This window comes from Hemiscyllium ocellatum, chromosome 18 (genome assembly GCF_020745735.1).
Source record: "Hemiscyllium ocellatum isolate sHemOce1 chromosome 18, sHemOce1.pat.X.cur, whole genome shotgun sequence".
NCBI classification, from domain to species: domain Eukaryota; kingdom Metazoa; phylum Chordata; class Chondrichthyes; order Orectolobiformes; family Hemiscylliidae; genus Hemiscyllium; species Hemiscyllium ocellatum.
In genome coordinates this window covers 14,081,124-14,093,468 of record NC_083418.1, presented here as the reverse complement: position 1 = coordinate 14,093,468, position 12,345 = coordinate 14,081,124, and the positions used below count along the sequence as shown (strand labels likewise).

The following is a 12,345-nucleotide window of genomic DNA, read 5'->3' as shown; positions in this document are numbered from 1 at the left end:
GTGTCTGTTACAGGAGACTGGGATTGTGCTCAGGGCCTGTAACTGTTACAGGAGACTGGGATTGTGCTCAGGGCCTGTAACTGTTACAGGAGACTTGTAACAGTGACTCAGCTCTGTGGAATTTTGTTTGGGGTTTTTTTGGGTGTGTACGTCTGTGTGCCAGTCTGCATTTTACAAAGCGTTGTCATGACGAGGTGATGTGAATCTGGGACAGGATTCATCTTTCTGTCTCTGTCCCTCTCAATCTCTCTTGCATAGTATTTCTCTGTTATGTGTGTATATCTCTCTCTCTCTTTCTCCGTCCCTCTGTTTGTCTCTCTCTATGTCTCTATCCCTCTCTCTCTCTGTCTCTCCCTGACTCACTCCCTCTGTCTCTGAAGTTCTCTTAATCCCATTGTTTTTTTCTCTATCTCTCACCGTCACTGCATTAATCTTGCTGTCTATGTTTCTCTCTGTGTCTCCCCCTGTCTATGGTTCTCTCTGTGTCTCCCCCTGTCTATGGTTCTCTCTGTGTCTCCCCCTGTCTATGTTTCTCTCTGTGTCTCCCCCTGTCTTGACAATATTTATTGGATGGTGTGGGAATGTTACAGTCCCTTACTCTTTCTACCTCCTGTGTTTTGAGGAACCCCTGAGATGGTATGTTACCGTGGTTACAGCTGCCTGTTGTTCTCGCTGTAGTGTCTCTGTCGCCTGGTGAAGCTACAATCGGGAATTTTAAACAGTGGGCTGTCCCAGGACATTGAAGTTGGTTGAGCATGTGCTGGAAGAAGGTTCTGGATCAATCCGGGTCATCAGGACAATCCCTGAGGAGGGGGAATGAGAAACTGTTTCCCCCTCGCCCCTCCCCAAATAGCCAATATTAACCCTTTAACAGCCAGTCAGTGGTAAACCTGCTCCCACTGTCTTCTCCAAGAGAGGGCTGTTTAAACAGTACTGAGTTACTCCTGCTCAGGTGAGGGATTAACCTTCACTAAGTCCCCCTCAATACTCACTCCGCGGTGTTAGACAAACGACTCTCACACTGTTCTCTCTTCATTCATATATTCACGGCCTCTTCCCTTGCTCCAGTGAGACATCCCTACAGCCCATATCCGATCCGAAATCCCAGCTCCTGACCAATCCCACAGAGGGGCTTTCACTGTCCCTATATCTCAGGGTTCACTCTCTCCCTCTCTCTCACACATTCCTCCTCCCTTCTCCCTCTGACACAGTCTCTCTCTCTCTCTCCCACACCCGTCTCCCCCCAGCCCACCCTCACCCCCTCGGGCTGATGTATGATGTTGATCTGGAACGTGGGTGTGACCTCTGTGTTTGAGCTGAGCTAAAATCTGTTGTTGTTTTCCCTCTCTCTCCCCCGCAGTATTTTTGCTTGCTGCTCTTTATCTTTGTTCTGGAGATCCTGGCAGGAATTCTGGCCTACGTTTACTACCAACAGGTAAGCTGCACTCTGGGAGACCCCACCCCACATTGGGAAGCCCCTCAGGGTGGGGCTGACTGGAGTCTGAGGGAGGGGAGTTGCTGGTGTCCCCGGGGGGGAGATTTGAATCCTTGGATAACTCATCGCCCAGACGTCAGCTGGGCCGGTTCGATGGTGACTAGATGGGGAGTGACTTGGGAAGGGCTGATTGATTGATCCCCCCCGCCCCTGTACGGTGTGTGGTTTGTTTTGTCTGTCGGTGAGGGAGCTGTGTATCTAATGACTGACTGAGTCATCTATGCAGAGGGTGTCAATGTTTCCAGGACCTGTTCACTGCCCCCTACTCCATCTGGGCTGAGGTGACTTGACTCTAGTACAACCGACTCCGATCTCTGAGAGGATCCAGCTCTCCCAGCTCCCAGGAGAGGAATGTATTACTACCCTCTTCCCCCTTTTCCCAGTCTGGATCTACCTCTCCTGCAGCCTCTCTCCCTCTCAACCTGCAAACCAGAGTGGAAATCTCCCAGCAGCTTCCTGTCCTCTCCTTGGAAAAGCCAGTTCTCCCAGGTTCGGGAGCATGTATCTGTTTCCAAGCAGTCTTCCAGATCCTGATCCCGCTGCCATTTAATAGACGGGAATCTCCAGATCCCTCTCCTCCCTCAAAGCCACTGTTTAGTTTCTATGTTCACATTCCCGTTCCAACCTAAATGTAACTCTTCACATGAGCTGCTCCTGAGAATGTCAAGACAGAATGATCCCACCTGGCAATGACCTGGGCATCGGACACAGCAACAGCAGAAGTAGCTTTGTAAACCCTGCAAAGTCCTCTTCACTAACGTCTGGAGGCTAGTGCCAAAATTGGGAAAACTGTCCCACAGGCTAGTCAAGCAACAGCCTGACATAGTCATCCTCACGGAATCATACCTTAGAGAAAATGTCCCAGACACCACTTTCACCATCCCTGGATATGTCCTGTCTCACTTGCAGAACAGACTGACCAGAGGTGGTGGCACAGTGGGATACAGTCAGGAGGGAGTTGCCCTGGGAGTCCTCAACATTGACTGCAGATCCTGTGAAATCTCATGCCTTCAGGTTAAACATGGGCAAGGAAATCTCCTGCTGATGATCACGTACCGTCCTCCCTCAGCTGATGAATCAGTACTCCTCCATGTTGAATAACACTTGGAGGAAGCACTGAGGGTGGCAAGGGCACACAATGTCCTTTGGCTAGGGGATTTCAATGTCCACCACCAAGAGTAGCTCAGCAGCAGTTCATCACCTGTCAACGTGCTGGGGTCGAACACTGACCAGAAACTCAACTAGATTTGCCATATAAATTCAGTGAATGGGTCAGAGGCTGCGAATGTTGTGGTGAGTAACTCCCCTCCTGACTCCCCAAAGCCTGTCCATCATCTACAATGGCACAAGTCAGGAATGTGATGAATTATTCCCACTTCCCTGAATGGGGGCAGCTCCAACAACACTCAAGAAGTTTGACATCACCCAGGGACAAAGCAACCTCTTAATAGACACCAATCCGCAAACACCCACTCCAATAAGCACCAATGCTCAGTAGCAGCAGTGTGCACTCTCTACAGGATGTGCTGCAGGAATTCACCAAAGATCCTCAGACAGCACCTTCCAGACCCACGGTCACTCCCATCGAGAAGGACAAGGACAGCAGATACATGGGAACACCACCCCTTGCAAGTTCCCCTCCAAGTCATTCACTATCCTGACTAAACCATTCCTTCTCTGTCCCTGGGTCAAAATCCTGGAATTCCTTCCCTGACAACATTGTCAGTCAACAGATGAACTGTATTGATTCTTCTAATTTGAAGTTTATTAATTGCCAATGTGCTTTAAGTTTCCTGCCTCCTCCTTTCCCATGATACTGACTCTCTTCCCAAATGAAGACAGACGCAGAGTCCTTGTTTCGGATTGGAGCCGTACTATTTGTTTTTATGGGATGACTTGCTGTTTGAACACGAATTACCAATACTCTGTGCCTCACAGTTTGTGTTTCTGGGTTCTGCGAATGCACTGAGAGGACATTGTGTTTGCTAACCTATTTCATAGATTTCTCATTACAGTTCCCGAGAACCTGTCCACAGTCACTCTGAGTAAAACTGAGTTCACATCATCAATCCACTAATCCCTGTCCCCTGGCCACTCAGCACTTGGCACCCACTGGGTGAATTCTGCAGATTGCCATCCACTTTCTCCTCAAAGACAAAACTCTGGAGGCCTCAGCCATAAGAATGTTTATAAAAATGGAACAGAGTTCACAAACACTGCCCCACCCAGTGTCCGAGTCCGGAACTGCAGCTCTGTGTCCCACACTGACACCCAGTGTCCGAGTCCGGAACTGCAGCTCTGTGTCCCACACTGACACCCAGTGTCCGAGTCCGGAACTGCAGCTCTGTGTCCCACACTGACACCCAGTGTCCGAGTCCGGAACTGCAGCTCTGTGTCCCACACTGACACCCAGTGTCCGAGTCCGGAACTGCAGCTCTGTGTCCCACACTGACACCCAGTGTCCGAGTCCGGAACTGCAGCTCTGTGTCCCACACTGACACCCAGTGTCCGAGTCCGGAACTGCAGCTCTGTGTCCCACACTGACACCCAGTGTCCGAGTCCGGAACTGCAGCTCTGTGTCCCACACTGACACCCAGTGTCCGAGTCCGGAACTGCAGCTCTGTGTCCCACACTGACACCCAGTGTCCGAGTCCGGAACTGCAGCTCTGTGTCCCACACTGCCCCACCCAGTGTCCGAGTCAGGAACTGCAGATCCGTGTCCCACACTGCCCCACCCAGTGTCCGAGTCCGGAACTGCAGCTCTGTGTCCCACACTGACACCCAGTGTCCGAGTCCGGAACTGCAGCTCTGTGTCCCACACTGCCCCACCCAGTGTCCGAGTCAGGAACTGCAGATCCGTGTCCCACACTGCCCCACCCAGTGTCCGAGTCCGGAACTGCAGCTCTGTGTCCCACACTCCCCCAGTAAAAAATGAGGTCTGCAGCTGAAAATGTGTTGCTGGTTAAAGCACAGCAGGTTAGGCAACATCTCAGGAATAGGGAATTCGACGTTTCGAGCATAAGCCTCCCACACTGACACCCAGTGTCCGAGTCCGGAACTGCGGCTCTGTGTCCCACACTGACACCCAGTGTCCGAGTCCGGAACTGCAGCTCTGTGTCCCACACTGACACCCAGTGTCCGAGTCCGGAACTGCAGCTCTGTGTCCCACACTGACACCCAGTGTCCGAGTCCGGAACTGCAGCTCTGTGTCCCACACTGACACCCAGTGTCCGAGTCCGGAACTGCAGCTCTGTGTCCCACACTGACACCCAGTGTCCGAGTCCGGAACTGCAGCTCTGTGTCCCACACTGACACCCAGTGTCCGAGTCCAGAACTGCGGCTCTGTGTCCCACACTGACACCCAGTGTCCGAGTCCGGAACTGCAGCTCTGTGTCCCACACTGACACCCAGTGTCCGAGTCCAGAACTGCGGCTCTGTGTCCCACACTGACACCCAGTGTCAGAGCCTGGAATTGCACTAACCAATAAATTCATTTTCCTCTCACCCTCCCTCTGGCAGTGCCACTTTCTCCCTCACCCTTTACGTCTCTATTTCACTCCCTCTTGTGTGTATGTCCCCCTCTCCCTCGCTAAGTCTCTGTGGCTCACCCTGCCTGTGCTCTGTTACAGCTGAGTGATGATCTGAAGACCAATCTGCGAGTGACAATGATCGAGAAGTACAGGATGCCAGACCAGCTCCATATCACCAAGGCAGTTGACAAACTGCAGCAAGAAGTGAGTTCACGTCTGGGGGAGAGGGGGACTGACCAGGGAAAAGCAGAGCCCAGCGAGAGAGAGAGAGAGAGAGAATGTGACAGAGAGAGAGTGTGAGGGCAGGCGTATTGTGGGGAGGGATGGGAGATGGTGAACACAGTGGGGAGAGAGAGAGAGAGACCACCACACACAAACAGGTAACGTGTGATGTGCAATAGTTAAACTAGTTATCTACATGAGTGGTGGGTAACGATTTAAAAAGGTTATGAGAGAGAAGTGGAAATTAACCTAGTTAGAAAGAGATGATAAATGGTTAAACTGAGAGTGAGTGCATTGGGCATGGGTTAAATAATTATCAGAGAGAGGGAGGGGCAGATGGTTAAACTAGTTATCTGAGTGAGAGGACATAGTGAGCTGATAAACTAGTTATCTGAGAGGGTGGAGATGGGAGATGGTTAAATTAGTTATCTGAGAGAGGTGTTGGGGTAAAGCTTAATCTAGTTACCCGAGAGAGAGAGGGGTGATGGAGAAGTTAAACATGTTATCAGAAACTGATGTGGTGGGGAACAGTTAAACGAGTTATCGGAGAGAGTGGGCAGGTGGGAATGGCTAATCTAATTATCTGAGCGAGGGAATAGTGAATGGTTGAATTGGTTATCTGAGAGAGATGTGAATTGGTAAAATTAGTTATGAGAGTGGAGTTGGATAAACGAGTTATCTGAGAAAGATACAGTGGGGACATAATTACTCAAGCTATCTGAGAGGGAGGGAGTGGGAGAATAGTTAAACTAGTTATCTGTGAGTTAGGGAATAGTTAAACTAATTTTCTGAGCAAGAGAGGGTGGGAAATGATAATCTGAGAGAAAATAATTGAGAAAGGATGGTTAAACTAGTTATCTGAAAGAGAGGTATGGGCAGCATTTAAATTGGTTATCTGAGGGAGTTGGGGGTAACTGTTAAACATGTCACCTGAGAGAGAAAAATGAAGGAAGGCTAAATTACTGACCGGAGAGGGAGGGGCTGGTGAATGTTAAACTAGGTATTGGAGAGAGAGAGAGAGAGCAGGTCGGGGACAGTTAAAACAGTTACCTGTGAAAGAGAGGATGTAGGACCCTGTTAAATTAGTTATCTAATTTAGAGAGCAAATAAGGACTGATTTAACTAGTTTTCTGAGCGAGAAGGTGTGGAACACAGTTTAAGTAGTTATCTTAGAGGGGAAGGGGTACAGATAAACTAGTTATCTGAGAGAGTGGTGGGGAATGGCTCAAGTAGTTATTTGAGGGGCTAGTGAATGTTAAACTAGTTATCGAGACAGTTAGTGAATGATTAACTGAAGGCAAGAATAAGGGAAGTAAAATCACTTTATTTGAGAGTGGAGAAATGGTTAAAGTAGTTGTTCGAGAGAAGGGGAGTGAGTGATACTAGTTATCTGAGAGAGGCCTTGGGAATGGATAAACTGGTTAGCAGAGAGACAGAGGAAGAAAGGATGGGAAAGAGGTAAACGAGTTAAATAAGAGAGAGGGGTATGGGGGGATGGTGAGTGGGGGAGGGGGAGTGGTGAACGGGGGAGGGGCGGGCGTTGTGGTTAAGTAGTTATTTGAAAGAGTGGGAGGAGGGATCACTTAGTTCTGAGTGAGAGGCTGGTGACAGCACTTGGGTGGGAGCAGACTGTCGCTGGGTACATCTCCTGTCCAAGGAGGGCAGTGCCCTCAGTAACTCACCCCACCCCTCCGTGCCCACTGCGTTACCCCCTCAGTAACTCACCCCTCCGTGCCCCCTGTGTTACCCCCTCAGTAACTCACCCCCCTGTGTTACTCCCTCAGTACCTCACCCCCTGTGTTCCCCCCTCAGTAACTTGCCCCCTGTGTTCCCCCCTCAGTAACTCACCCCCCTGTGTTACCCCCTCAGTAACTCACTCCCCTGTGTTCCCCCCTCAGTAACTCACCCCCCTGTGTTACCCCCTCAGTAACTCACCCCCCTGTGTTACCCCCTCAGTAACTTGCCCCTGTGTTACCCCCCTCAGTAACTTGCCCCCTGTGTTACCCCCCTCAGTTCCGGTGCTGTGGCAGTAACAACTCGAGGGATTGGCGGGAGAGCCGCTGGGTGACCTCAGGGCAGTCCGGGGATCGCATTGTACCCGACAGCTGCTGCAAGACCATGACGGTGGGGTGTGGGAAACGAGACCACCCATCCAACATCTACCGGGTGGAGGTGAGTGACCGGGGGGCAGGGGGTGGGAGAGGGAAGGGCCCGAGGCAGGGGGGTGAAGAGAGAGGAAGGGAGAGTGGGTGGAAAGGGGAGAGGCTGCAGAGACCATGTTTAAGGGAAATTCAGAAATTAAGGCCAACGTTTCCACCGTTTTTCCTGTGCCTTCACTCTGTGTCCCCGGATAGTTCGGGGCCGGTCCCAGACGTTGCCTTCATCAATCTTTAGCCCATTCAAGGATCTGAAGATCCTTTTCTTTCGCCGTGACTCGGGCAGCACCACCTTCCTCAGGAAAGGTGGTTGGGACCTCTCCATTTCACACCTCGGCCAACAACCCTGGCTCTGTGTGTAAAACCCCTTTCTGCTCCAAGTGTCGGTCTCACTCCTCCCCTTTTACTCCAGTCAAGGAGCCACAGACTATTTAGATCACCTTCCTGTTTGCTGCTGGTCTCTTCTCACGCACTCTCTTTGCTTCTCTGACATCTTTATTCACTCTCCCCTCCTCAAACCTTCTCCACCCAGCCTGGTTTGTGACTGCATCATCCCCCTGTCATCTCTCAAATGTACCTTTGCTCGATCTCACCTTCATCTCTATCTCTTTTCATTCTCCACAGGCAGCTTGAGGTTTGCTGACTGCGTCTTTTCGCCTCGTGGGGACATACCGTGACTATACTGTCTCCTCTGTAAAGACAGAATGGACCAAGCAGCTGACAATTCCAGTTTCTCTGGGTCAGATCCATTCTCAATCCATTGGCCCCTCTCCTGAGTCATCCTCCCGCTGGATTGCTCCAGGCCTATGGCTATCCTGACCCTGACAACGTTATGATCACTGTTGTCCATACAAGATCGTGTGGGTTTCATTCTCTGGAACTCCATCTTCTTCCTTGTTGAACTAGTGACAAACAAACTCCTAAGGGATTCTTTCTCTCTCGGATCTTTCTGTTATTACAATCCCAGGCTGCATTTGAGTAGCCAAAGTTGCACTATTGTTGTAACTCTCTGTACTGTCTTTCCTACAGGCCTGTTGCCGTGGGGAATGTGCCCATCTGTTTGATGGTAGCCCCATTGTTAGTGAGCTGTAACAAAATAAATCTTCCCCGTTCGCATCCTCTTGTCTTGCATAGTCTCCTTCATCTATATCCCGACCTTCCCTGAGTTTCCCAGGCAGTATTTGAGCTGGAATACTGTAAACCCAGCTTCTCGTTAACCCAGCTCTCTGTTACAGATCATGTACTTCCCTGTGTAATCTGTAGCTCATTTTACCCCCCACCTCACATACATTCACAATGCATCACATTTAAAAAATAGACACTGCAGAAAATACTAGGCAGTATCTGTGGGGAGAGTGAACCTTGCCGTTCTGTTAGGTTCCGCTAGGAGCCTTGTTTGGTCTTTATTGTCTCATTTCCTCAGCCCCCCTCCCCCCCTCCCCACCTAACACCACCTCCTCTCTACCCCTGGTGTGATCCCCCTCCCCACCCTAACACCACCTCCTCTCTACCCCTGGTGTGATCCCCCCCTCCCCACCCTAACACCACCTCCTCTCTACCCCTGGTGTGATCCGACCATGCCTAGTTCTCTGAACCTTGGAAATAGTATACTACCATTGTCTAAACCCTCCCCAGACAAATCCTAATCCGTTCAGGAGAGACTGGGCTGGTCGGTAAAGATCCCACATATTCCAGATCCGGATCCAGTCCCCTCGGAATCCCAAGTCGCCTTTCCCCTTTCCACACACTTTACTCTGGTGTCTGTAAGATAACCAGCAGATTGTCCTGGCATTAGCCCGGACAGTGCTATCGATGACGTCTTTTCCCCACCGTCAGGGCCATGATGTGGGATGTGTCCTGGACCCCACTCTCCTGGGGTCAGGCCTGTAGCCAGTGTAAAGGCCGTGTGTTCACTGTGTCTGAGATGTGCTCTGTTTACAGGGAGGCTGTATCACCAAACTGGAGGGCTTCATCATGGCCCACTTGAAGATTATCGGAGCAGTGGGAATAGGAATCGCCTGTGTCCAGGTAGAAGCACTGTTATACACGGACAACAGAGACCCATTTATCCCCCCGCGCCTGCTCCTCCAGCCAGGAGGATCACGTGATCCCACCTGGTCCCAGTGTAGAGCTCTCCAGTGATCTCCCAGTTGGTCCCAGTGCGGAGCTTACTGTGTCATCTCCCCCATGGTCCCAGTGCGGAGCTCTCTGCGTCATCTCCCCCATGGTCCCAGTGCGGAGCTCTCTGCGTCATCTCCCGCGTGGTCCCAGTGCGGAGCTCTCTGCGTCATCTCCCCCGTGGTCCCAGTGCGGAGCTCTCTGCGTCATCTCCCCCGTGGTCCCAGTGCGGAGCTCTCTGCGTCATCTCCCCCCGTGGTCCCAGTGCAGAGCTCTCTGCGTCATCTCCCCCGTGGTCCCAGTGCGGAGCTCTCTGCGTCATCTCCCCCGTGGTCCCAGTGCGGAGCTCTCTGCGTCATCTCCCCCGTGGTCCCAGTGCGGAGCTCTCTGTGTCATCTCCCCTGTGGTCCCAGTGCGGAGCTCTCTGTGTGATTTCCCGTATGGTCCCAACATGGAGCTCCCTATGCCATTGGAGGGAGGGGAGGGGAGGGAATGTGGGGAAGTGGGGGGTTAATGTGAAGATACAGTGAACACGGAGACTGTGTATGGCTGACACCACGTTCTGATCTTTGCAGATCTTCGGAATGATTTTCACCTGCTGCCTGTACAGGAACCTGAAAGCGGACACTCCCTATTAGAGCTGGGACTTACCGACAGCTTCCTGTCAGCATTCCCATCTCACCATTCCTGTTCCTCTGCTCCCCAACACGATGTGACACCAGAGGCCTTAGAAAGACCCTCACCCTGCAGCCCCACTGTCTCCACCCCTCCCCCAGCACGGGACGTTCCCCCCCCATTCCGCAGCCCCACTGCCCCTCTCTGGGATATTCCCCCTATCTACTCCCAGCATTACTCCATGCCCTGTGTTGAGCTCTGACACTGTGTCCCTCAGTAGCGACCATGTACAAACACCATTGGGGCATGTCACCATGGAGACGGTGGGCCTTTCGATAGCTGACGTCCTGGCGGAGCCCCCCGCTGGTTGTACATTATAACGTCACAGGAAAGTGAATCTGCCCCTCTGTCTCTCACCTCCCATGCTCTCTGAGGGGAATGAGAAGGGGAGAAAGGGAAGAATGCAGTGGGGGGGGGGAGGGAGGGAGAGAGAGAGAGATTAGCTGCTGGGTATATACCATGTCACACCCTCACACCCCTCTGTCAGGTACGGGTAGCAGCATTCATGCCAATGAGGATGCCCATTCTCCTTGGGTCACTTTGGCCTGATTTCACAGACCCCTGACACCCACATCCCCCACCTCCCCCACCAACCCAGGCCTCGACACCCGTCTACCCCTGCCCATTCCCCTGCCCCAGTGTCCCCCTCACTCTCTGCTCCCTCCCTCCAGACACAGAGACCCCCCTTCCCCTCCCCCTGGGTACAGGCACCTCTGTCCCCTTCTAGGGATAGATAACACCCCAGGTACTGACACCCCACCTCCTCTACCTGGGCACAGACGCTCCTCCTCCCCCGCCCCCCCCCCCCTCTCCTGGGCCTACCACCCCCTCCCCCTTCCCCTCCCCCTGGGAGACTGAGCTGTAGGGCCTCTTCCCCCTGACCCCCACCCCCACCCCCACCCCCCCACCAAGCCACCTGATTGGTCCACACCCTGTCCAGGACGGTGGGGCCACATCGACACTCCCCGCACCCCCGATGTGAGAGGGAGGACGATGAACGTGTATTGCTCAGGAGTCCTGGCCTTCTCGAGGTGAACACAGTCCCAAGTTACTGGTCAGCGCTTGGGCCCACTCAATGTCACCACACTCTGCAGGGAGGGAGGGGAACATGGTGGGACAGACCATTAACAAAACATTTAACATTTAAAATGGTGATATAAACTCTGCTGGCTCTGTGCCTGTCTCGATTGTGTACGGACAAGTGATGTGCCAGTCTGTGTGTGTTTAAGGTGCTGTGGAGCAGAGTGTGTACCCAGGATCTCTGGGGGTCTCTGCTCCTTTCCTCTAACCTTCTGTTATATTGTCTAGCTGTCGCTGATCACAGTCAGGGAGTTCTACCACGCTGTATTTTTATATTTACTGTAGAAATAAAACCAGTCTAACACCAGACTCTGTTCTTGTGAGATATAGCACAAAAACTCACTAACATGCCACAGTTCTGAGCAATAAAACATACATTCTGCCAAGGGCCCCCACACTGAAAACCAACACTCACATCAAAATACCGCACAGCCTTCCCTTCGGGCCCACTCCCCACAATCCCTTGTGCTTGGTCACTGAGAATCACCACACACTCACCGAAACACCCATTACAACAAAACGGCAGGCACAAGACAGGTTCTGTCTGACATTCCCCATTCCCAGGAATGCTGTGAAATACAGCAAACAAACACCACACTGGGTTTGTTTTTTCCTCGTGAAATAACTATTTCTCGATCTCCGTATGTCATTGCTACAGAGCACGCAGGTAAGAAGCAAATGATTACAAAACAGGCAACGTGTGCTTAAAATTACTTTTGGAAATGACCGAAAAGCCATAATTGTTCAGTAGTCGTTCAAGACAGAAGCTGGAAACAGCCAGCTGTATTTGTCAGACTGGAATAGGTCAAAAACTCCTCCTCAAGCCTGGTTTTCCTAGATTCCTGTCAGGCAAAGGAGTCCATTTACTCCCACTGCGACGCCCCCAAAGCAAACGTTTAATGAACCCCACTTTTGCCTCCCTCCCTCAAAAGGTGTGGGGGAGGGAGTTTGAAAGTGTCTGAACACTCTGAGAAACATTCTTCTGTGAAAAAGGAGTGACCCCTCGGGTTCTTGGCTTGCCCCCCTGTAAGAGGAGACTTTTTTTTAATGTTCAGCCATCCTATAAACC

At 51.8% G+C, this 12,345-nt stretch overlaps 1 protein-coding gene across 1 annotated transcript in view; it reads left to right on the top strand.

Moving 5' to 3' along the window:
- Window positions 1-11,583, top strand: part of LOC132824346 (CD151 antigen-like) — a 28,073-nt gene extending 16,490 nt beyond the window's left edge. The window contains exons 4-8 of the mRNA XM_060838706.1: window positions 1,361-1,435; window positions 5,125-5,229; window positions 7,261-7,419; window positions 9,345-9,431; window positions 10,097-11,583. Coding sequence (XP_060694689.1) covers window positions 1,361-1,435; window positions 5,125-5,229; window positions 7,261-7,419; window positions 9,345-9,431; window positions 10,097-10,159 — 489 coding nt within the window. The 3' untranslated portion in view covers window positions 10,160-11,583. The remainder of the gene's footprint in view (window positions 1-1,360; window positions 1,436-5,124; window positions 5,230-7,260; window positions 7,420-9,344; window positions 9,432-10,096) is intronic.
- Window positions 11,584-12,345: the final 762 nt, after the last annotated feature.